The 24,265-nt window shown below is 42.9% G+C and overlaps 1 protein-coding gene across 8 annotated transcripts in view; it reads right to left on the bottom strand.

Annotated features, from left to right (window-relative positions):
• NCOR2 (nuclear receptor corepressor 2) overlaps window positions 1-24,265 on the bottom strand; it is a 3,277,114-nt gene that overhangs the window by 356,488 nt on the left and 2,896,361 nt on the right. For all 8 annotated transcript variants that reach the window (XM_044068530.1, XM_044068534.1, XM_044068533.1 and 5 more), the window contains 2 exons: window positions 13,627-13,863; window positions 6,833-6,985 (listed from right to left, as the gene is read on the bottom strand). In XM_044068530.1, the coding sequence (XP_043924465.1) occupies window positions 6,833-6,985; window positions 13,627-13,863 (390 nt within the window). The remainder of the gene's footprint in view (window positions 1-6,832; window positions 6,986-13,626; window positions 13,864-24,265) is intronic.

Raw genomic sequence — 24,265 nt, 5'->3', positions numbered from 1 at the left:
CTTGTCCTCTGAGACACATGCTGGTTCTGCAGACCCTACGAGGGATTACTCACTGGACAGCTTGAATTATGCCTTAAAGAAGGAAAGATTGAAAAGAAGCAGCATCCATTCTGTACCAGCTGAATGTAATGGACAACACACAGATCCACTGGGACTTCCTGGTGCTCAATGTGACTCCAAAGGACTGGAATGGAGACAGACAATAGTTTCCACAGGTTATTACAATGTCTGTTACAGGGGCCATGAGTAGCCATTCATCCAAGTACAGAAAGACCTGGTTCCCTACAGCCCAATATATGCTGCAACCACTTCATTCTAATGAACACCCTGGGGGCCGAGATGAAACCCAGTGGAAGAGTATGCAACTGAAAACTACTGACTCCTTAAAGGTAGTGAAGGAACCTGAAGTGATGTCCTAGCCCTTGCTGGTCTGCTGGGACTCCTTGTATTCCTGTCTTTTGCAGCAGGCTTGCAGTTTCCTCATGACACAGCCTTCTGATGAGGTGGGACATCTCAAAGAGGAAGTGACTGTGGTCTAAGAAGAGGAGTGAATAACTTATTGGTAGTACTGCCCTCATCTACTTGTCTCACATGATCCTTAAAATTGTTATGACCTCTGCAGCCTTTGCCAAATCCTTTCTTGTCCTACTACTGCTGACCATGCCAGAACTGCAATGATGTGAATTCCACTGTGTCCTGAAAAAGGGATGTTCTGAAGGTTGAACCTTAACCCCAAAAGCTGTGAGGATTTTGTCCTCCTGCTCTTGCTTTTGCGACTAATTTTAACCATCAGTCTGAAAAGTAGGGTTCTATCACAGAGAGCACTGATGAAACTGGCCTTCCTACCACAGTGAAACCAATGAGGTGTAGCCACAGAAGGTGCCTAATGGCTACAACAGTGCCTTCTACAAGGGCTAAACCATTAATTGCATTGGGGCATAGTACATTGTCTGGCAAGAAATTTAGGACCTGAAGCAAAGCCTGCCCTAGACTTAGAGTAAAGAGGGAGATTATAGTGTTTAGAGAAAGTATGCACTGAACTCCAAGTTGCAGCTTCCAAAATATCTTTGGTAGGTACTCCCCTGAGAAAGGCAGCTGAAGTAGCAGCAGCTCTGGTAGAGTGAGTCCTAATTTTTCCTGGGATTTGCTTTCCATGATGAGATTAACAAAATCTGATTCCATGAGCAATCCATTTAGAAATGGTCTGTTTTGAAATAGCTTTGCCTTTGGAATTTGCTGCATAAGAAACAAACAGTTGCTCTGTTTTCCTGATATCCTTGGTTCTGTCCAGGTAAAAACGAAGTTGCCTGTGTACATCCAAGGAATGCAAGATCCGTTCCCCCTTATTTTGTGGATTAGTGAAAAAAGTTGGCAGGTGAATAGTTTGATTTAAAGCCACATTGGAAACCACTTTAGGCATGAAAGTAGGATTAGTCCTTAAAGACACCCTATCTTAGTGAAAAATAATATAAGGTTCCACAGCCATGAGTGCTTGTAACTCCGAGACTCTCCTGGCTGAAGTCAAAGCCAGTAGGATAAATGTCTTCCATGATAAATACTTAATATCAGATGTGGCAGCAGGCTCAAAAGGAGGTAGAGTGAGTTTTTTCCAGAACATAGTTGAGGTCCCAGGCAGGTATGGGGGGTGTCCTAGGGGGCCTTAAATTCTTTGCTCCTCTGAGATATTGTTTCAGAAGTGGATGCGAAAAGATTGGAGGATCTGTATTGTAATGTGCAGAGATAGCTGAGGCATGTATTTTTATGGAGGAGAAGGATAAACCCTTATGTAACATGTCTGTCAGGTAATGTAAAATCAATGGAATATTTGGAATGAGAGGATCTGAATCCTGAGCATGCATCCAGGTGCAAAATCTCTTCCATTTACCTGCATAAGATTTTCTAGTGCTAGGCCGTCTGGCTTCTAAGATGACATCCATGACCTGTTTGGGAAGGGCAGGATTAATCATAGACCCTGAATATGCCAGGCTGCCAGGCTGAGAGTTTTGATATGAGCATGCAGGACCTGGCCCAGATGTTGAGACAAAAGATTTGGAATCAGAGGTAGAATCCAAGGAGGCTCCTGGGATAGATTCATCAGTGTTGAGTACCAAAATTGACGAGGCCAATTTGGGGCCAGTAAATCATCTTGGGTTTGTCCTGCTTGATCTTTAATAACACTAGTGGAGGAAAGGCATACCCCGAGAGGTTTCTCCAACTGAATGAAAGTGCATCCACTTTCCATGCTAGTTTGTGAAATGTCCTTGTGCAAAAAATCTGTAACTGGTGGTTGAGGGGGGGATGCAAACAGATCTATGTCTGGGCAGCCCCAGGCTTCTGTAATCATCTTGAATATTTGGGTGTCTAGCATCCACTCGTGTGGGTCTGTCAGGTTCCTGCTCAGGCTGTCTGCCAGAATATTTTGTTTCCCTGGCAGGAACTGAGCTTGTAGATCCACTTTGCAAGCTAGAGCTGTGTTCCATAGAGTCATGGTTAGTCTGCAAAGGGGGTAGGAGTGTGAACCCCCTTGCTTGTTTATGTACCACATAACTGTGGTGTTGTCTGTCCGTATCAGTAGTTGTCCTGGTCGTAGAAGATCCCTGAAAGCCAAGAGGGCATTCTGTACAGCTAACATCTTTTAAATTGATATGTAGGTGCTTCTGATCCTCTGTCCAAAAACCTTGCAGGCCTTTTCCCTGCAAGTGGGCTCCCCATGCGTAATCTGAGGCATCCGTGGTTAACACTTGGCTGGCTGGAGGCAGACTGAAGGCTTCCCCTTTGTTCTGAAGACATGCCATGGTCCAACAATGGAATTCCTTTTGTAGGCAAGGCAAGACAGCAATCTGTGTGTCTAGACTGTGGCAATGCTGGGACCATACACTTTTTAGGTACCATTGTATTTTTCTCATATGTAGTCTTGCATTTGGTATGAGAAGGATGCAGGAGGCCATGTAACCCAAAGCCTGCAGGAATTTCCTTGCAGTTAGCTGAGACATTAACGCCAAGGTTTTGAAAGTTGAAGCCAGCTGTAGTTGTTTTTTGGATGTCAGGAATGCCATCTGTGTTGTTGTGTTTAGAAGAGCACCCAGAAAAATTATCTGTTGTGTGGGTGTCAAATTTGACTTTTTTATGTTCACAGTGAATCCCAGGTACTTGAGTAGATTTTGAACAAATTCCAGGTGCTGTAGTAAGACATCCTTGCTGTCTGCTTGAATAAGGCAGTCGTCCAGATAAGGGTAAATTTGAATTCCCTTGAGTCTGCAATAAGCTACTACTGGTGCCAGGCACTTGGTGAAGACCCTGGGCGCAGTAGACAAGCCAAAGGGCAGTGCAGAGAATTGGTAATGTTTCGAGCCGGCCTTGAACCTGAGGTATTTTCTGCACTCCTGTCTGATAGGGATGTGTAGGTAAGCCTCCTTTAAATCCAATGTCACCATACATGCATTTTTGCTCAACATTGGCAGGAGCTGCTGCAGAGTAAGCATCTTGAACTTTGGTATCTCCAGGAAAGTATTTAAGACTGACAGATCCAGGATGGGTCTCCATGAATTTTGTTTTCTGGGAACTAGAAAGAGCCTTGAGTAAAAGCCTTGCCCAGTCTCTGATTGTGGAACCAGTTCTATGGCCCTCATAGCCATGAGGGATCTCACCTGGTTTAATGCCTCTGCCCATTGGTGTTTTGGTAGGTCTGGCCATCCGTTTGGTCTTGGCAAGGTATGAAAGTGGAATTTGTAACCTCTTGAAACTACATCCAGAACCCACTTGTCTTGGGTTATGTAAGTCCAATTATGTTGAAAAAGAGAAAGTTTTCCCCCTAGAGGGGCTTCCAGGAGAGAAGTTCCTGGAGCCATGCAGGGGAAGTCATTGAGCCTGTTTTCTATAAGATTGAGGTCTGTCCTCTCCACCCCTGGGGGTGGAAGTGCTCCACTGTCTAGGTCTGTAAGAGGTCTGTGCTTGGGTCCTGCCTCTGGAACACCTATATCTCCCCCTCTGAGGCCTGTCCGAGCTGGGAAAGGACCAATTTTTAGTTGGCCAATTTCTGCTAAATCTTGGGGGCTGAACTTGTAAGAAATCCTTAACCGTTTGCATGGATTTTGCCTTATCCTCCATTTTCTTTATCACCAGCCTTAGACCCAAACAAAACATTATGCTGAACAGGAGCATCCAGTAACTTAGCTTTCACTTGATCAGGTAAGTTTTGTTCCTTTAACCAAGCATGCCTTCTAATGACTGTGCCAGTGGCAGCCACCCTGCATGAAGCCTCCAAAGCATCAAAACCACAGTGTAAACCATGCTTCCCCACTTGCTCAGTAGCATGCATCAAATCGTGTAATTCCTTATTATCTGCACATGCAGAAATGGTACCTAGCTTTTGTTTCATAACAGACAGCAGGAATTGCTGATATTTTAGCATATGAAACTGACAATTTAAAGCCCTAATAGATAAAGTAGCAGAAGTGTACACTTTTTTGCCCCATCTCTCCAAAGCTCTAGAATCCTTATCTGTCGGAATAGGGTTTTTAGCAGAGGTGGCCTTAACACCCTTAGGACCCTGAGAAATGGTTTCTGGATCAGCAGTAGGATTTTTGTAAAGGAACTGGTGGGAGTCGAGGACCCTGTAATATCTGTCAGGCTTAGCAGGGGCCGGAGGAATGGAGTCAGGAGTTAAATTAGCCTCAGAAAAAGGCATCATCCACAATATCCAAAATAGGAGGAATAGCCAGGGGTCTATGTTGGGGAAGAAGAAGGAAATCCCTAAGCCTTCTCTTAGATTCAGAGTACTCCTGTCCTTCCCAGTGAAAATGTTCCCTCGTATGTAAAGTTTCCCCAAAAGAAAAATCCTCAGGGAGAGAAGCTGATGGAATGGATTCCTCAGCATCAGAATCCTCATAAGGAGGGAAAGTATATTCCTGTTCAGAGGAAGACACTGAAGAAATAGATGCCTGATCAGAGGATTCATAATCCAATTCTTGCCTTGGCCTTTTGTCTGGAGGGGGATGTGAACCCCTAATCATGGTTAGTAAGTCCTCCGCCATTTTAAGTAGCTGTTTCTGAGATTTGGGTCCCAGATCAGAAGAGGCCTGGGCTGGTGTCTTAGATTTAGAAGGAGTCTTTGCCTTTGTCTTTGGCTTTGCCTTTATCAGAAGCTGAGTAGGCCTGAAAACCCCCTCGGAAGCCGGTACCTGCACAGTGGCTCCGGACCCATCTGAGGGAGCATTGTCCGAAGGTCCTGCAGCTGGAGTACTCAAAGGCCTAGTTGGCTCCTCGTGGGAGTCCGTTTCGGGAATCGGTTCTGAAATGGCCGACGACAGGGGCTGCAAAAGCGCCTCACTGACAATGGCCGAACCTGTAGCTGGCTCTGCTTGTAAAACATCGTCTGATTTGGACCTCGGAGGCCTGTCCTTATCCTTGCGTCGTTTGTGAACTCCGGTAGTCGGAAGCGTGGCTGACGACATTTTATAATTAAATCGCCTGCCAAAGTAGTGAAAAGCAAAATCGTACCTCCGCTTAAAAGTACGTTGGTTAAATCTAGCACAAAACCGACAACTAGCTACGTCGTGGTCAGGGCCTAAACAAGGAATACAGTAAGAGTGGAAATCCTTATGAGGTATTTGCTTCCCACAAGAAATGCAATTATTAACTTTTTCTGACATCGGACTGGAGCAAGAAAAAAGTTTCCCCAACGGGGTACTTAGCTTTGTGAAGAAGTAAGTCTTCGGACTGAAGCACGAAAAAATATCAGGAGTCAGCCGACCGGCACTTGCGAACTGCTTCTACCGCACGGCAAGAAAGACTGGAGAACATGGCGTCAGCTGGCAGCTTTGTACTCCTGGCACTCTGACGTCAGGGAGCATGACTGAACAGCTGACACCGGACCCAGACTTTGGGATTCTGGCCGACCGAGGGCTGCCTGCCAGCAGGAAGAACCCCACAGTGATGACTGCAACAGTGAAACACGATGAACATCACACTGTTTCCTTCTAGGGTCTCTGTCTGGTAAGCCTTCCAGTAAAAGAGAGAAGTGGATGCTTCTTATAACAAGTCTTTCTGGAACCTGAGAATGTGAACCATGCAGTTTACTGTCCTCAGGAAGCAGTTTAAATAGCTTTTATTTATATTTAAACGGATGAGTTACTAGAGTTCTGTAATTTTTTTCTTCATTGCAATTAATGCAAAAGATCATGACAAATCTGAGAACAAAGACATTTTCCTTCATAAATTAAGATCATTCAAAGGAACCATTATTTTAAACTAGAAAATATTTGAAGAAAGTGTAAGAATTAGTGTACAATGGCTAGTAACATTTCAAAACCTTGACTCATTAATAAGCCATGTACACAACAATGAAATTCTACACCACTATACAGAGATAACAGAAAAAAAATACTGCTAAAAATGTCATACTGTAGAACAACAGTAAGGTATTCCATAACTCATCAAAGCTGAATACTTGGCTTTAATTTATGCTTCACACCTTTCCCAAGAGTAATGCTGCTACACAATTTAACACATCTCTTACTGTGGCTTGCTGTTCACTCATTTGCAAAAAATGCAGGATACATAAAGAATAATAATTTTAAACTACTACAAATTCCATTTTACTCTATCTACAGCTACAATGGAGAGTTTTTTTCCTTAGTTGCATTTATTCCCATGGATTTAAAGCTTTGCATTCATAAAACAAGAAATTCATTAAAGTTAACTGACAACTAAGAATTACAAAACAAACAGCTATGAGAAGCAGTTAAAGGTGCCTTTCACAGAAAGGAGAACAAACTGAGTCTCTACCCCTGTGCATTTTAGCAGGTTAATCTGAAAGCAGTTTAAATCATACCTGGAGAGAGAGGGGAGCTACTGCACGTTCGATTACTGAAGGATGTGGGAGGTGCTTGTATATACGTAATACGATCTATCGAAGATGCAGGACTTGTGGCACTTGAAGGTACGAGGACAGGTAAATGTGGCACTTGGGATAAGTCAATTATACCTATAAAACAAAAATTCAGCTTTCACTGCAAACACAGCATGCAGATTCACTCAATTATAGTGCTTATACTGAAAGACAGAATGCATTCAAGCTTATAAAAAGATTACAGTCACAAAAGAAAGATACACGAGAACCACCCACCACATAATCTTCTATTCAAAAAAGCCCTCTACTGTAGGTAGAATTCTTTCTATTCAAAAAACTGACAATCAAAATGCCAACTCAGAGAAGGCTGAAATAAAATAAACCAGCATTAAGCTAAACAGAATATACTTAACATCAAGAACTACACCAACAACTATTCTACAGTGATGTAAGCCCGCCTATACTCACCCATATGAGCGATCCACATTCCCTATATCCCCACTGCTTTACTGCTCTAACTTCAGGGTCAAAACATACTTGGAGAAAAGGGGACTATCCTTTCCCAAGGCTGTTTAAGATCAAAGTTAATCTGCATTTCTTTTGCAGAACTTAGTGTTTTCTGATTCAGATTCTGCAAGGCAGCTAGGTGAAAAATGGCTATATGAATTCTTCCACCATGTGTTTACAACTCTTCTTTAACTTATGAAGTCTTGTGTAGACATGCTTGCCTACCACCCTGCCCTGCACATCATGATGCTGTGCTGCTGTTACAGGATGGATACACTCACAGAGACCGTAATTCTTGGCCATCACACAAGAACGAGTTGCACTCACAGGATAAAACAATAACTGACAAGGTCATAAATGTATTAACTTTAGTTTTTCTTGCAGGGTATCCTGCTGCCAATGTATCACAAACGGTGTATCCCAAAGAAGGGGGAACAAAAGGATGGATGGATTAATACATTCACTGAGAAGAGAAGATGGTTTGGTTAGGTACTGCCATACCTGACAATCTTACTTTGAGAGATGGGTGTCGTCACTTAATTTTAGACAACATGAGCAGGTTGACAACACATGGCCTGCCAGAAATGTAAAATAGCAAATGTCTTTCACAGCTCACACTTAATACGGTATGAGCCAGGAGGGAAAACACACAAAGCCCTCCACACAAACACAATGTCATTGTTAGGAAAATAAAGTTTTAAGTATAAGCCAAGAAAGGCACTTGTCAGCTCACTGCTGTAAAGGCCCAGTGGTGATAAAAATCATTTCAGCTGACAACTTATTACTGAACATTTAAGGGAAACTCTGCAGTAACTGGAACAACTGGAAAGAATCTCAAGCAGTGCCCCAAAAACTCCATCAGAGTGGAAAGAATTAGAATGACAGAAGACTGGTTTCAGTGCAAAAAGGCCCTGTGAAACATCCTATCCACAAAGCCACTGTACGCCTCGAATGCATGGCCAGATTATAGTGCTTATTAAATACAGATACACAATGTTCAAATCCCTACAGGGTACACAAACCTTAAACACCTACTTTACCTGCTTGGTGGACTGTCTCATCTAATATTTTTGGTCAGGAGTCTGCTTGCCTTTATGTGACAAAAAAATGATGTCAGCAATCCATTACAACAATGCTTGCTTGCAAATGCAATGCTCTCTAGCAAAAGCATGAAAATAAAAACTGTCCTGTTTTTTTGTGCTCAAGGACATGAGGTGAAAACTGTAAGTGGTGGTGCCCATGCAGGAAACAAATGCTATATTCTTACTTATCCAAAGCACAAAGGCAACAGTAGGAAATAGGCTGTCTGAGACACAATGAGGAAACCACTTTCAGGATAAGTCTAAAGCTAAAAATTCCACCTGGGGAAAGTTATGGTCCATGTTAAAATGCAAGACTTTTTTTTAAGGCACAAACCTTAGGATAAAAGAATGACCCAGTTCAAAGGCAAACATGACAACATGCAGACTGTGAAGTTCCAGTCCAAAGGCAAAACCAATTTCCAATGGAGACAGAGAAAAGGCAAAACCAATCTCCAGTGGAGACAGTGGAAAAGCAAAAACAATCTCCAGTGGAGACAGTGGAAAGGCAAAAACAATTTCCAGTAGAGACAGTGGAAAGGCAAAAACAATCTCCAACAGAGACAGAGGAAAGGCAAAACCCATCTCCAGTGGAGACAGTAGAAAGGCAAAAACTATCTCCAATGGAGACAGAGGCAAAGGAATCCCCTTAAGGAACTGCTTTACCAGTCCATGCTGGCCCAAGTCCAACCCTTCATCAGCTGAAGATAATCCAAAAGGGTAGACATATACATGCTGAAAAACACTGACTGAAGCTTTGGCCAAAAAGGTACCTAAAAGACTAACCAAGCATAAAAAGTTAAAAAACTAGGAAGAAAGTACACTTTTTGGAGCCATATTGAGAACCTTTTAAACTTGTTCTTGGAAATGTCCCAAGTGTAAGGACTTCCAGATGATTGTGTGGCTTCCAAGACTTTTAAAGACCAAATGGCTAAGCAGGAACAACTGCACCACCATTCTTCGAGGAGATCATCATCCTGTAACAATGCTGTCACTGTCAATTAGTCTACAAAAGCAAGTTTTAAATGACTGAGCCCACAGTAATCTTGGCTACTATGCTGGGATGAGAATGAACTTTGATCTTTCCATACAAAATTCTACCAACATGTGATACAAGACAGGGAATGTGTCATGTGAAAGTGATGCCCCATTCCATTAAGAAGACACCTAATGTTCACTTCTCTCTGTCTGACTGGTGGAATCAGAACTAAGACTGTACTGCATTCTCCTGGAAGGCAAAAAGTCAGCTTCTGGAGTAGTCCACATTCAGGAGGTAGCCTACATACTGTCCCTCTAGGTATGAACTCCAAAATATGGCTAAAACTGAGACAAAGGGCATCTTCCAGAATATTTGATATTCACTAGCGTAAGGACTGTCATAAAGATGACAACTTGGTGGGTGGGGCACTTTACCACACCCACACTGCTTCCCTACACAAAGGATTTCAATGCTTCCTTCATGCTTATTCCAGTACAATACTACTTCCAGGGTGTCCCACCCACTAAGATAAGCTGATGCTTCAGAAGCAGTTCCACAGCTTATAATGTAAGGAATATAGCTTTCACACCAGGGAAGCTATGAAGGCAATTTTTCTACAGTGAACTCTGGTCACTCTACACCAAGACAAAGTGTGACACCAAACCCTTGAAACAGACAGCCATCAGTCAACATTAGGGAGACAGTCAGGAAGGGAAGGGGGGAATAAAGACAGTACCACACCTCTTGAAATGGAGCTGAGGCACAACAACCCAGGGACCAATGTCAAGGTCTGAAACAAGGAGGCTATTCAAAAATGTCATGGTAATAATGAAGTCAATGGAAAAAAATGTTTGTTGCAGAAAACACACAAGTAGTTGGGCCAAAGACATTAAGAAAACATGACTACTGTCAACCCAGTAAGTACAAATAGAAGAGAAGGACCTTTGTCTTTAATGTCTCCAATGAAGCTCCATCCCTATTGCTCACAATCTTTTGAAAAGAAGGAAGGCATAGTTTTGGAGAGAATCTAGAATCATCCTTAAAACATATGTGCTGCAGAATGGAGGCAACTTAAATGATTATAGACAAGGTGCATTCCAGCCCAGAGCCATCAATGAATTGCGCGTGCATTGGGGGGGGGGGGGCACCAACAACTAGGAAACAGGTGTCTGAGCAAGGAACAGCAGGAAGCTGAGATGCTATACTACTCCTATATCAAAGAAATGTGCTGTGGTGAAAACCCTGATGACAGATGGAAGTTAAAAGGCAGGACTGTGTACTTAAAAGATCTACCCATCCAGGTAAAGGCAGACAAAACTCTTGAATGGTTTCCAAACAGTAAAAAACCAATAGACAACCAATGTGCCTAGCAACCCCATACAAGAATCCTGCGAGAAAGTGCCATCCAGATATGAAGGTCAGTCATGTAAAATTTAACATAAGATGCAAAGCTTAAAACTGTTCAGGTTCAGAATTAGAAAGAACTCAGGCACTAAAAGAAGACTTCCTCTATGAACTGGCTATACATTCTCCTTGTCAAAAAAAGACCTACTGCCATCCTAGTAGTTAAATATAATGCCAGCTGGTCTAATGGAGGAAAAAACATCATTGGCAGCTTGTGTAACTATAGAGAGTGGGCTCTTTTATGATGTCCAGCACCCCGGTATTAAAGATTTTAGTTCTTCAGACTGGGGCAATCACAAAGAACACTCTTACTACCAGCATACCGTTAGCAGAGTAGTTTTAACTGGTGAAGTACCAAATGGGCTAATGTTCTCTTGGGGAACTCTGACACCAATGACATGACAATCGACAGCTTTCTTCTTTCTACAAGACTGGGAAGGTTTGCAGGAAGAGTGTGGCTGTCAATACATATACTCCATCATGGAAAGCACCACATCCCTCTTCTGGAGACCTACAAATTCCAAAGAGGGTTCCATAAAGACCACCTTGTCCTTAAACACCTCCCCATAGAATAAAAAAAGCCAAAATAATACGGTACTGTGCAGACAGGTGCCAGTGGCCACAGCTAGAGGTACTGTAAGTGGTTCCCTACCAGAATGTCAATACTCAAACTGCAGAGTGCCTAAAAACCAAAACGAAAAAAACAGACTGAAAACCCAGAGCAAACCTCAAAAATTGCTCATCTCCTTAAAACTTCTTTTCTTTTCACAGGGCCCCCCGCTTATATAAATCAACTCTGACATTGCCATACCTCAGAAAAAAAGGGAATACTCTGAGAAAAAGCTTATCGGCCTTAGAATTTGTAAGTCCGAGATTTCTGCCATTCAGTCTCTGCGCTGTCGGGAATTGCTCTAGCTGGTCCTGACATTTCAAATGGATACATAGTAAACTAAAGAAATTATTTACTGATGCATTATTAAAGACTTTTTCAAAGGGACCCTCTTCACATGAATCACCATCAAATGTCCAAGCATTGTTCCATTAAAAATAATGGAAATGGTATGGACAAGTAATTAATCATTTGGCCCAAGATGGCACAAAATAAATCCTACCCCAAATATGTCCACAGCCTTGGACTCTTTCTAGAGGGACAATGGCCAAATGCTGAAGTTTCTAAGGCCTATACTGGGCACAGAAAAATGACAGGGAAATCAGCTTTATGACGCATGATCAGAAGTGAAGATCATTTGGTTGGGGGGGGGGCTGTCTTGTATAAATGGTCAGACTACTTTAGTGCTGCAGGACAAGGGATGGTACCTCAAAGCAGCAAAAAGGCAACATTAATTTCAGGATTCAGGAATAACATAACCCAGAGATCCTATGTCTTCTTCCCAAAACATCATTAAAATATTTTTGATGGGGGAACTAGGAAAATGGCATTCTAAATGTTATCAGCCTAAGGGCTTCTCCAATGGAGTGTTCCTAACCAGGGGTTAGCAAGAGGTGAAATCTGTTATCCTTACTGCTCTCATGTACAGGGACCACTGTGTCCCCAAATGAAGAAAATGAAGAATTAGAGATTGAATTGCTGCTTCCTGCATGCCACTGTTCTTTTTTCTTCCACCTCTGAATAAGACTTTGGTTGCAATAAACTAGATTTGCAAATGCAAACATCACTAGTATTCTGCTCTGTAAGGCCTTTGACCCCTAAGTTCAAAGGTGTTGCCTTCTAGACAAAAAAAGTAAGACAAAATCACTAGAATTATCAAAACCTAACCTGTAAAATACTTTTTTCCAGCTTCTGGCCCTGGGATGATGCTAAATAACAGTACAATGGAGCGTATGCACCTAATGCAATGCCAAGATATGGCAGGTCAGTGCAGGACCAAGCAGAAGCATTAACCCTAAATGCCTATGATGTTCTTCTGTGCACAGCCATCACCCATGATGTGCTTCACAAATTACTGAAGTCAAGGGGACAAGGAAGGGAAGGTGGGCAACACAGTGCTTGTGTACATTTTAGCTACAACCTTGTAAAGCTCTACTGTTTCAGGTTATGTCTGTGCAGTTATTTCATTATTAACTGTCCAACCTGCAACATTCCACCTAGGTGACATGGGAGGGGCAAGAGGTGACAGCAGGCAGTTATCTGTGGTGTCTCCAGAAGGTCAGCATGACTATCGTAAAGTCCATTTCTACTGGGAAAATAATTTAAAGTCACATCCATGACAAATACAGGATCAGTAATCACAGATAAACTGAAAAGCACAAAGGGCAATGCTGAATTTAACAGTTCTCTTATGGTGGTCATTATCAATCAGAGTACAATCTACTGTAATCTATTTCACTGTGACAGACAGGCTACCACTAATACACTACAAGGCTGAGCGCAACCACTGTTTTTACAATGTGAATACAACACTCCATATCTCATAACAACCCTTGCAGCTCTAGCATTTCACTTTAATTAGAAAGCAAATGACAATCCTGCAAAAATCTGATTATATGACAAAAGGGAAATCAAGTTAATCCAAGAGCAAACACTTATCCTGAGAGGGGGGTATTTAATTGTTGTTTCCTGCATATGACTATTCTTTTTTCTTCCGTCTCTGAATGAGACTCTGGTTGCAAGTATATTACTTGCAAATGTAACAGCTACTAGTATTGTACTATGTAAGGCCTTTGATCCCAAGTTCAAAGATTTTGCCTTCTATTCAGAAAAAGTAAGACTACGTTTCTAGTGCTACCAACACCTAACCTGCAAAAACGTTTTCCCTGTTAATGCAGCCTTCACCCAAATCCCATACCTCTGTGAGCTCCGTTTGCTGCATAGCCATGTGCCAGTGTCTGCTCTCTTAGAAGGTCTCTCTGAGCGATGGCTGTTGCTGTGTTGTGATGCATCTGCTGGGATGTGATGTAATCATTAATGATTGTCTGTCTGTTCTCCATAGCAGCACTGTCAGGGTATCCACGGATAAGATATGGGTGATACAGGGATCCATACGAAGGATTAGGATGGAGGTATCGAGGCAAATAATAGGCAGCTGAAAGGAGATCAAAGTAAAACATTAAAACCACAGCTGGTCTAATCACAGTATGAAGATATAAGCAGAGTCAAAATTACTTAATTGCAGCTTTACAAAAAGTGTGACTGCTTTATTTTATTATGTGCTGACTTGATTATTCTGTAACAGTTTCAGAATCAGCAAGTCAGATGATGAATGTGAGATGCGTATGTTAGAAATAAAACAATAACATGCACAAAATGTGGCTCATTTTGGTAATGCCTGTTAGAAATAAAACAATAACATGCACCAAATGTGGCTCATTTTGGTAACAGTTTCATTTGACACACACCAAATGTGTCTCATTTTGGTAATGCCCAAGTTAGAAATAAAACAACAACATGCACCAAATGTGGCTCATTTCAGTTAACAGTTTTACTTGAGTTACTTTGCTAGCAATGCCTGTGTGAGGTAACTGGTTCACAGCAGCACAGCGACAAGAAGATGATGCACTGACACTTGTATCGGCTTAGCCAGCTCAAACCTGTCTATAAATCCAATCTGCTGCCCACCATTTGCTCATTTCCTGTCTAATAACTTTCATAAAGTATGTTAGTAGATTCCAGTTCCTTTCCTGCTCCATCCTTTCTTTGCGTCACAATCTGCTGCAAAGCCATCAGATTTTACTTTTCTTGCTCTGGATCTCCTCAAGAGTCCAAGTGCATTTCAAGGGTTAGCAATTTAAAACACAGGTCAAGGCCTACTCACCAACAAAAGAAAACACAATGGTAAACAAGAATTACCTAAAGAAAACTCTCCCTCATAAACAAATCGTCAAAAAAGACTGATGCAATTGTATTAACACAAAAAAGCGGTAACATTTGCCACATGCCATGAACCACAGCAGAAACTCTCCATCAATAAGCCATCACTAGGCAAGCTCTTCCATAAGAAAAGAGAAGAACTGTAGGTTGTACAAGGTTGTAACCTGCTATAGATCCCCCACCATGTCCCAAGACTCCCACTGCACATTCCTAAACACACTGGAAAATATTAGGGTACAACCCAATACCCATACACTGGGAGACTTCAACTACCCCTCCATTAACTGGGTAAATTACTCGTGTAACAACACACTTACTCAACGTTTTCTGGTATTCATTAATTCCATTCCCTGGACCAACCCATTCTTACCCCCACCAGGGGTAGAAACATCCTTGATCTGGTCATTACTAACATGGGTGACCATTGCTCTACACCAGTAATCAACTCCTCCCTGGTCAGATCTGACCACAAGCTAATCACCATGGATATCCACATCCCCCCCTCACCCCCCCCAAAGGAAACCAAAGTAAAAAACTTCTCCAAAGCCAATTTTGGGTTTCTAAAAACAGATGTGGCTAGCTTCATGACATCCATGCAAATGGAAAATAGGTGCATGACTGCTGAATCATACAACAATGCACTGTACGCGCACATACACAAGCGAATGGAACAGGCCATGCCAAACAGAACCAAGATGCTCTCCTCCAAAAAATGAAGTCAATCTGGTGAACTCCCACCATAAACAAACTCTACAACAGAAGGAAAAAACTGTTGCAGAAAAGGGTGAAGTCCCAAGACTGGAAAAACTCCTGTTAGCCTCAGCAAAAAACTGAGATCCTTCATCAAATCCTCTAAAACTAGCTATGAAAACAAAATTGCTGCAGATTCTAAAGACAACCACATGGCATTCTATAGTTATGTCAAGAATCTACATGGCAATACTCAGATCTGCTCTGAGCTACAGCACAATGGCTTTACATATACAGAACCAACTGATATTGCCAACAGGTTCAGTGCGAACTTTACCACCTTTTCACCCCCTAAAGGCCCTAGCACAATACCTGAGGAATGCCAAGTCCCTATTATCATGGCTACACAGGTAATAACTGCACTGTCCAAAGCCAATAATACAGCTTACATGGGACCTGATAATATCCCTGGCTGTGTTCTACATGAATTACAAAGTGAACTGGCACCACACCTGAGTACCCTGTTCAATCACAGCCTCATTTCAGGCTTTGTTCCTTCCGAATGGCGCACTGCTACGGTCATCCCACTCCACAAAGGGGGGGCAACTACAAACCCTGGGAACTACCACCCCATTAGCCTGACGAGTCTGATATGTAAGGCTATGGAGTGCATCACCATGTACCTTATAAATAAGGACACAGGGAATCTCCAAACTCTGGACCTTATGCAGTATGGGTTTGTGAAAAGTAGATCATGACTGCTCAACCTGATAGACTTCTTTGAGTCTATCACCAGAGCTGTGGATGAGGGCAAGGTAGTTCACACAGCGTACCTAGACCTTGCCAGGGCCTTCGACACCATCCCTCAACTCAGGAATCATAGATAAGATTCACTAAACTAGGCATAAACCCCTATGTAATAAGATGGGTTGCCAACTGGCTCACTGATAGAACCCACACTGTGAAAGTAGTGGACTCCAAATCTGACTACCCACTAGTTATAAGTGGTGTCCCACAGGGATCGGTCCTCATCTGTCCTAGGTCCTCTCCTGTTTGGCGGCTACTTCTCTGAAGTTCAAGCAAACACAAAGGGACTCTGGCTGACCAAGTTCACAGATGACTGCAAACTGGGAGCCATTATTGATTCTCCAACTGATGTAAATGATCTACAAAAAGACGTCACTGACACCAATGACTGGTGCCAGAACCATGGCCTTAAGCTCAATGCCAAAAAGTGCATTGTCATTCCCTCTGGGAAAAATTCGGTGCCCATGAATTACCACATAGGCGGCAGTCCACTAAACATCGAAGGTGTGATAACAGACCTGGGGTCACAGATTGACTGCAACCTCTCCTTTGATAACCACGTTGCCACTGTAGTCAGAAAGTCATTCTATGTGGCACATCTCATTACAAAAGGTTTCTCATCCAGGAAGAAAGGTCATAATCCCTCTCTACTCATTCCTCATTAGACCTGTTATAGAACACAACGCCTCATTTGGTATGTACCTCACTAGACATCTACAACAACTGGAAACACCACAAAAATACCTCACTAAGAGGATCTTAGGCTTTAGACACATGCCCTATATGGACAGACTCAAAAAAATCCAGCTATACTCTGTGTCTTTTCACCTACTTAGAGGCAATCTCTGCTTGACCTACTAAGCTATGTCTGACCCAGAGCTGCTAGATATGCTACACCTAAAGAAATCCCAATCCCTCCATGCCACACGCTCCAGGGACCTTAACCTCATTACCACAATAAACAGAACATACTGGAGGGACAGGTTCCTAACCCAGAGACTTCCCATACTCTGGAACAAACTTCCCATTCACGTCAAGCAGAGCCCTTCACTGGCCCTCTTTAAGAGAAATCTTGACGAGTGGATGGGCAATAAGAAGTCCACCCCGGGGATCACTTCAGTGGCCTTGCTTGACAGGGGCACTGGGAACTAACTTTGGGCGGCATGATGCCAGGGTATCTTCTTGGGCTAAGCTTATATAGGCTCCAGGGCCACTAGTCTAGTACACACCTATGAACCTATGAACCTAAAAATCAAGAGACATATTGTTTCAGCAGTTACAAGACTTTAAGATGTCCTCCAATGAGAAACCAGTAATGAGGCAAAAAATGATGCAGGGATACATGTCTACATTAACAACAGAAGCATGTCATATGGCAGGGTGGGATGCAATGAGGAAACTGAAATGGACAGACTAGACCACATCAAGTAAAGCCAGCAGAAAATACTGTCCAAAACAGCTTAAAATCATTCTCACTGTGTTGGAATGCTACATTTAGTGAATAGAGAAAGTACAGTTGTGTACACTTACCATAAATGTAGATGTTTGAGTGTATTCACTGTTGCAGTCATCACATTTGGGTTATCTGCTTGCAGTAGCCCTCAGTTGGCCTGATTATCAAAGTCTTGGTACTGCATCGTTGCTGTCTCATCCTCCGTGATGTCAGGTAGTCAGGGGTATAAAGCATGCAGCCGACGCCATTACATCAGTTTTTCTTGCCCCAGATGTCAGGTACCCCCCCTAAGGGAAGCAATTATATATATATATATATATATATATATATATATATATATATATATATATATCTACAAGGTTATACCTCCAACAAAAAAGCGAATACACCAAAAAAGCTTTTAAGCATAGCAAAGGAGAGTAGAGATATAGCCAAAAGAAGTCAGGGGGCTGGATTGAGGGTAACCAGGACTGCAACAGTGAATACACTCGGACATTTACATTTATGGTAAGTGTACACAACTGTACTATGTTCCTCGTGTTTCACTGTTGCAATCATCACATTTGGGTAGATTCCCAAAGCTAAGGATGGGAGGAGGAATTTAGATAGTAGTAGGACCAGCTATAAGGCCCTGCAAGACTGCAGTGGCAAAGCCAGCTCTGGATTTAGAGAAAATTGGCAAATGGTAATGCTTGGTGAAAGTATGTACAGAACTCCAGGTGGCAGCTTCTAGGATGTCTCTGGTAGGGACACCTCTGACAAAGGCTGTAGAGGTAGATGCAGCCCTGGTTGAATGGGGTCTAATCCCCTGTGGGATAGGTTTTCCATGGTGCTTACAGCAGAAATGAATGCAATGGCCTGTCCAGTTAGAAATGGTTTGCTTTGAAATAGCCTTCCCCTCTGCCCCTGCAGCAAATGCCACCAGCAGTTGTTCAGATTTCCTTTGAGGTTTAGTCCTGTCCAAGTAAAATCTAAGTTGTCTGTGCACGTCTAAGGAGTGCAGTATCCATTCTCATTTGTTCTGTTGATTAGAAAAGAAGGTTGGCAAATGAATGGACTGATTAAGAGCCCAACTAGATACCATACTGACCATGAAGGAGGGATTGGTATTGAGGGACACCCTGTCCACATGAAAGATGATGAAAAGGCTCCACTGCCATAAGGGCCTGCAATTCAGATACCCTTCTTGCTGAAGTGATAGCTAAAAGGAAAACTGTTTTCCAAGAAAGGAATTTTAATTCTACACTTGCAGCTGCTCAAAAGGAAGAAGAGTGAGTTTTTCCAATACAAAGTTAAGGTCCCAGGTTGGTGCAGGGGCTTTCCTGGGTGGTCTTAAGTTTTGGCCCCTCTGAGGAACTGCTTGAGCAGTGGATGTGAAAAGAGGGGTGGGTTCTGTGTTGTAATGAGCTGAAATGGCTGAGCCGTGAATTTTGATGGAGGAAAAGGAAAGGCCCTTGTGAAGCATCTCAGTTAAGTAATGAAGAATCTGAGGTAAATTGGGTGCTGCTGTGGCCATCCCTTGAGTTTGGTTCCAGACACAGAATCTTTTCCATTTTCAGCGTAAGATTTTCTAGTACTAGGCCTCCTTGCTTCCAAAATGACATCCAACACTTGTTTACTGAGGGATGGTAACGGAGAGATTAGGTAATTAGCCAGGCTGCCAGGTTCAGGGTTTGAAGCTGGGGTGCAGAATCTGGCTCTCCTGCTGTGACAGCAGGGTAGGGGTCTGAGGCAGGTGCCATGGGGATAGCAGTGACACACTGCGCAAGAGGGGGTACCAGTGGTGGCGTGGCCAGTCTGGTGCATTCAGTATCATCCTTGGTTTGTACTGTTTGATCTTTAGTAGAACTTTGGAGAGGAGGGGCAGAGGAGGAAAGGCATAAACTGATAGATATTTCCAGCTGAAGGACAGAGCATCCACTTTCCAAGCTTGTTTGTGGGGAGTCCTTGTGTCCAATTGGTAGTTCTGGGGAGAGGCAAACAGGTCTATACTTGGGCTCCCCCATTTGTTTATCAACATGTTGGAAGCCTTTGGTTCCAGTTTCCACTTGTGTGGGTCCATGAGATTTCTGCTTAGTTCGTCTGCCAGTGAATTTAGTTTTCCTGGCAGGAATTGAGCCTGTAGATGCACTTGGTAGCTCAAGGCTGTGTTCCACAGAGCCATGGCTAGTCTGTAGAGGGGGTAAGAATGAGTATCCCCCTGCTTGTTTATGTACCACATAACAGTGGTGTTGTCCATCTTTACCATTAATTGTCCTGGAAGAATGTGGTCCTTGAAGGCTGTCAGAGCATTCTGAACAGCTAACATTTCTTTTTGATTGATATGCAGGTGCATTTAACTTGGGTTCCATTTGCCCTGAAGGCACTTCCCTGCCAGGAGAGCCCGCCATGCATAGTCTAATGCGTCTGATAGGGTTTGGGCGGCAGGGGCTAGAGTGAATGGTAGTCCCTTGTTTTGGTGGCAGCCCAAACCATAGGCAAGGTATGATAGGAATCATTGCTTCTAGATCCTGTGAATGTTGACACCATAGGCTTTTTAGATACCATTGTAGTTTCCTCATATGCAGTCTTGCAAATGGAATTAGTAGAATGCAGGAGGCCATGAACCCCAAGGCTTGCAGTATTTGCCTTGCAGATAGCAGGGTTTTTGTGGCCACTAGTCTGAAGTTAAGTTGTCAAATGAATTTGTTTCTCTGGCAGGAGGAAAGCCATCTGTGAAGTTGTGTTCAAGCTTACTCCCAGGAATACAATTTGTTGACAGGGTACCAGATGTGATTTCTTTTCATTTATGGTGTACCCCAGACAAGTTAGCACCTTTTGTACAAATGCCAGATAATTCAAAAGTATGTCCTGGCTTTCTTCCTGAATTAGACAATCATCCAGGTATGGGTATATTTGAATATTTCTATGCCTGCAAAATGCAATGACTGGGGCTAGGCAGTTTGTGAATACCCTGGGTGCAGTAGATAAGCCAAAGGGCAGTGCAGAGAACTGATAGTGCCTGTAGCCTGCTTTGAAGCTTAAGTATCCTCTGCAAGATTCCCTGATTGAGATGTGCAGGTGGGCTTCCTTTAAATCCAGTGTTGCCAACCAAGCATCTTTGCCTACCATAGGAAGCAACTGGTGAAGAGTTAGCATCTTGAATTAGCATAGGAAGCAACTGGTGAAGAGTTAGCATCTTGAATTTTGGAATCACCAAAAAGGTGTTTAAGATAGAAAGGTCCAGGACAGGACGCCATGAGCTGTCTTTTCTGAGTACCAGGAAAAGTCTTGAGTAGAAACCTTGTCCTTTTTCCTCTTCTGGTACAGTTTGAATAGCCTTTATGCTTAAGAGAGAGAGTACTTGCTGTTGAGCCTCTACCCACTGATTTGGGGATAGATCTGGCCAACCGTTTGGGGGTTGGTAATGTGTGGAAGTGAAATCTGTATCTTTGGGAAACTATGTTTAAAACCCATTTGTCCTGGGTAATGAGTTCCCAGTTTTTTGCCTGCAGAGCAATTTTTTCCCCTAAAGGAGCAGTCAGTTGAGAAGTGCTTGGAAGTTTTAACAGTTTACCATACGGGGAGTCTTACTACTCCCTGATTTGGGAAGTGGGAACCCCCCACTGCTTAGGCCTATGCGTAACCTAGGACTGAAGCCTGGGTGTTCTACTGGTTCTGGGTTTGGACTGAGAAGGCCTGGAAGAGGCAGGAAAGGATCAATTCTAAGAGGGCCAATGCCTACTAAATCTTGGAAGCTGTACTCATAGGAAATCTTTAACAGTTTGCATAGATTTAGCTTTTTCCTCCATCTTTTTAAGAACTTCTTCTGCTTTGTTGCCAGAGAGGCGGTCCTGATTTAAGGGAGCATCCAGCAATTTAGCTTTAACATGATTTGGCAATGATTGCTCCTTACACCAAGCATGTCTTCTAAGTTCAGACCCAGTGACAGCAGCCCTGCAAGATGCCTCTAGTGAATCAAAACCACATTGCAAAGTATGTTTTCCAACCTGTTCAGCAGAATGCTTTAAATCCTGTAAATCTTTAATTTCAGCACAGTCAGGAATCAACATCACTTTCTGTTTAAGCAATCCAATAATATGCTGCTGATACTTTAACATATGAAGCTGGCAATTTAAGGCCCTAATGGCCAAAGTTGCAGAAGTGTATACCTTCTTACCCCTTCTATCCAGTGCCCTGGAGTCTCTATCAAAGGGGGTAGGATTTTTGTGAAATGGTCTCAGGATCCACAGTAGGATTTTTAAAAAGGAACTTGTGAGAGTCAGGAACCCTGTAATATCGATCAGGTTTTCTGGGGGCAGGAGGTAAAGAGTCAGGGGCCAAGCTAGATTCCGAAAAGGCATCATCAACAATGTCTAGTACAGGAGGGACAGCTAAAGGCCTGTGCTGGGGCAGGAATAAGAAATCCCTAAGCCTCTTTTTAGAATCAGAGTAATCCTGGCTTTCCCAACGAAAATACTCCCTAAGAGTATGCAATGTTTTACCAAAAGAAAAATCCTCTGGGGGGGGAGGGGGGGGGGAGAGCAGAGGGAATAGAGTCCTCTGCATCAGAATCCTCATAGGTAGATAAGGGTAAATCCTGGTCATCAGGAGAAACAGAAATTTCAGAATCCTGGTCAGAAGTATCATAAGCAAATTCAGTCCTAGGTCTCTTGGGGGGGAAAGGTTTCCCCTGGATTAAAGTAATAAGGTCTTCAGCCATTCTTATCATTTGTTTTTTAGGCATAGAGGCCTGACCATGTGGTCTGGGCATCAGTTTTCTAGGCATGGTTCGAGATTTAGGCCTTGAAGAAGAAGATGGCGCTGGTTTAATATGCAAGTCAGCAGGCCTGAATACACCCTCAGAAGCCAGTGCCTGCACAGCAGCTCCGGACCCATCCAAGGTAGACATCCGCAGGTTCCACAGTTGAAGCATCTCGCGGCATACCAGACTCCGAATGGGTCTCAGTAGAGGCCTGAGAATCTGAAGTAGCGGCTATCAGGTGCTGCGAAAGCGCCTCGCTGAATACCGGCGAACTGGTGACTGGCTTAGGAGAAGCGTTGTCAGCAGCTTTGGACCTAGGCGGCCTGTCTCTGTCTTTATCTTTGTGTTTTTTCAGAGTGTCGGTAGTCGGATGGCTAACTGAAGATATATCTGGATAACTGAACTGAGTACCAAAATATTTAGAAGCGTAAATATACCGACGATGAATAATTTGTTGCTTAAATAAGGCACAAAACTGACAGCGAGGTACGTCATGGTCAGGGCCTAGGCAAGGAATACAGTACAAATGAAAATCTTTATGAGGTATGTGCTTTCCACAAGAAATACAATTATTGACTTTTACTGACATTGGTTTAGAGCAAGATAAAGTTTCCCCAACGGGGTACGTAGCTTTAGTTGAAGACTTCAGTTCTGAAACTCAAAAACGAAAATTTCAGGAGTCGGCCGACCGCCACTTGTGAACTGCTTCTGCTTTGGGTACCACACGGCAAGAAAGACTGATGTAATGGCGTCAGCTGCATGCTTTATACCCTGACTACCTGACGTCATGGAAGATGAGACAGCAACCGACGCAGGACCCAAGACTTTGATAATCAGGCTGACTGAGGGCTACTGCAAGCAGATAACCCAAATGTGATGACTGCAACAGTGAAACACGAAGAACATCAAGTAATTTGTAGGCCAAGTAGATGAGAGCCATCAAATCTAATCCCATCTGTCAAAAAGATGACATACATCAAGAACACTTGATGATCTAATTACCAGAGATGACCACAACCCACAGGAATCCAGTAACTGAGCACCACGGGGAACATACAACATGAAGAAAATTTAAAACAATGTAATAAGGAAACTGTCTACACCCCCTGCAGTTCATATACATCATACATACATACATAATATGTGCATGTATATTTATATACATGTACACTAACTGTAAGATCACACAAACACAAAGAAAGGTACAAAGTTGGTAGTCTCTTAGTAATTCTTCAATTAGTGAACAAAAAAGAACAATCATTTCAGAACAAATCTAAAATGATCGAATAGTATATGAAGCAGAAAATAATTTTTGCAGAGGCAAGCCTCCCTGCACTGTCCCCACACGCATACCACCTGCTAATTACATACACATAACTCTGAGATCACACAACAGGATATATATACAAAAACACACACACCTATAGGTGTAGTACTCTACACTGAAAGGGCACAAGATCGATGTCTGCACATCAAAAAATGGAGAGTCAAGAGGTATATTGTGAATGCTGAAGGATTAACCCCAGAGAAGCAAAACCAAGTGTTTTTGCAAGGGGACAAGCCCCCCTGTATCGCCCCCTCATCCATCACTAATTATATAAACTAACTCCAAGATCACAAAATCCCTGGAGAAATGGAATATTCTCCTACTCAGGGATTGCCCATCTTGTGCACCTCAACCATCTGTTTCGGTCGACCAAATGGTGTCGATCAAACAGATGTCAATCTTGTGTCCATTCGACTAAAAATAAGAAACTGATGCACACAGAAACGCACACATATATGCATACACACATATCAGTGCAAGGTGTGAATAACGTGCTATCACCAAAGTGTCATTTCTACGCTAGGTAATTAAAATATTCTTGCTGTGGTATCTTGGGTATTCTTCTTTCTGTGAAATACAGTGATCTCAGAGATAAC

The sequence above is a fragment of the Protopterus annectens genome, chromosome 4.part0 (genome assembly GCF_019279795.1).
Source record: "Protopterus annectens isolate FY-2018-M chromosome 4.part0, PAN1.0, whole genome shotgun sequence".
Classification (NCBI taxonomy): domain Eukaryota; kingdom Metazoa; phylum Chordata; order Ceratodontiformes; family Protopteridae; genus Protopterus; species Protopterus annectens.
The sequence above is the reverse complement of the archived record's forward strand: the minus strand, read 5'-3'. Positions and strand labels throughout refer to the sequence as shown.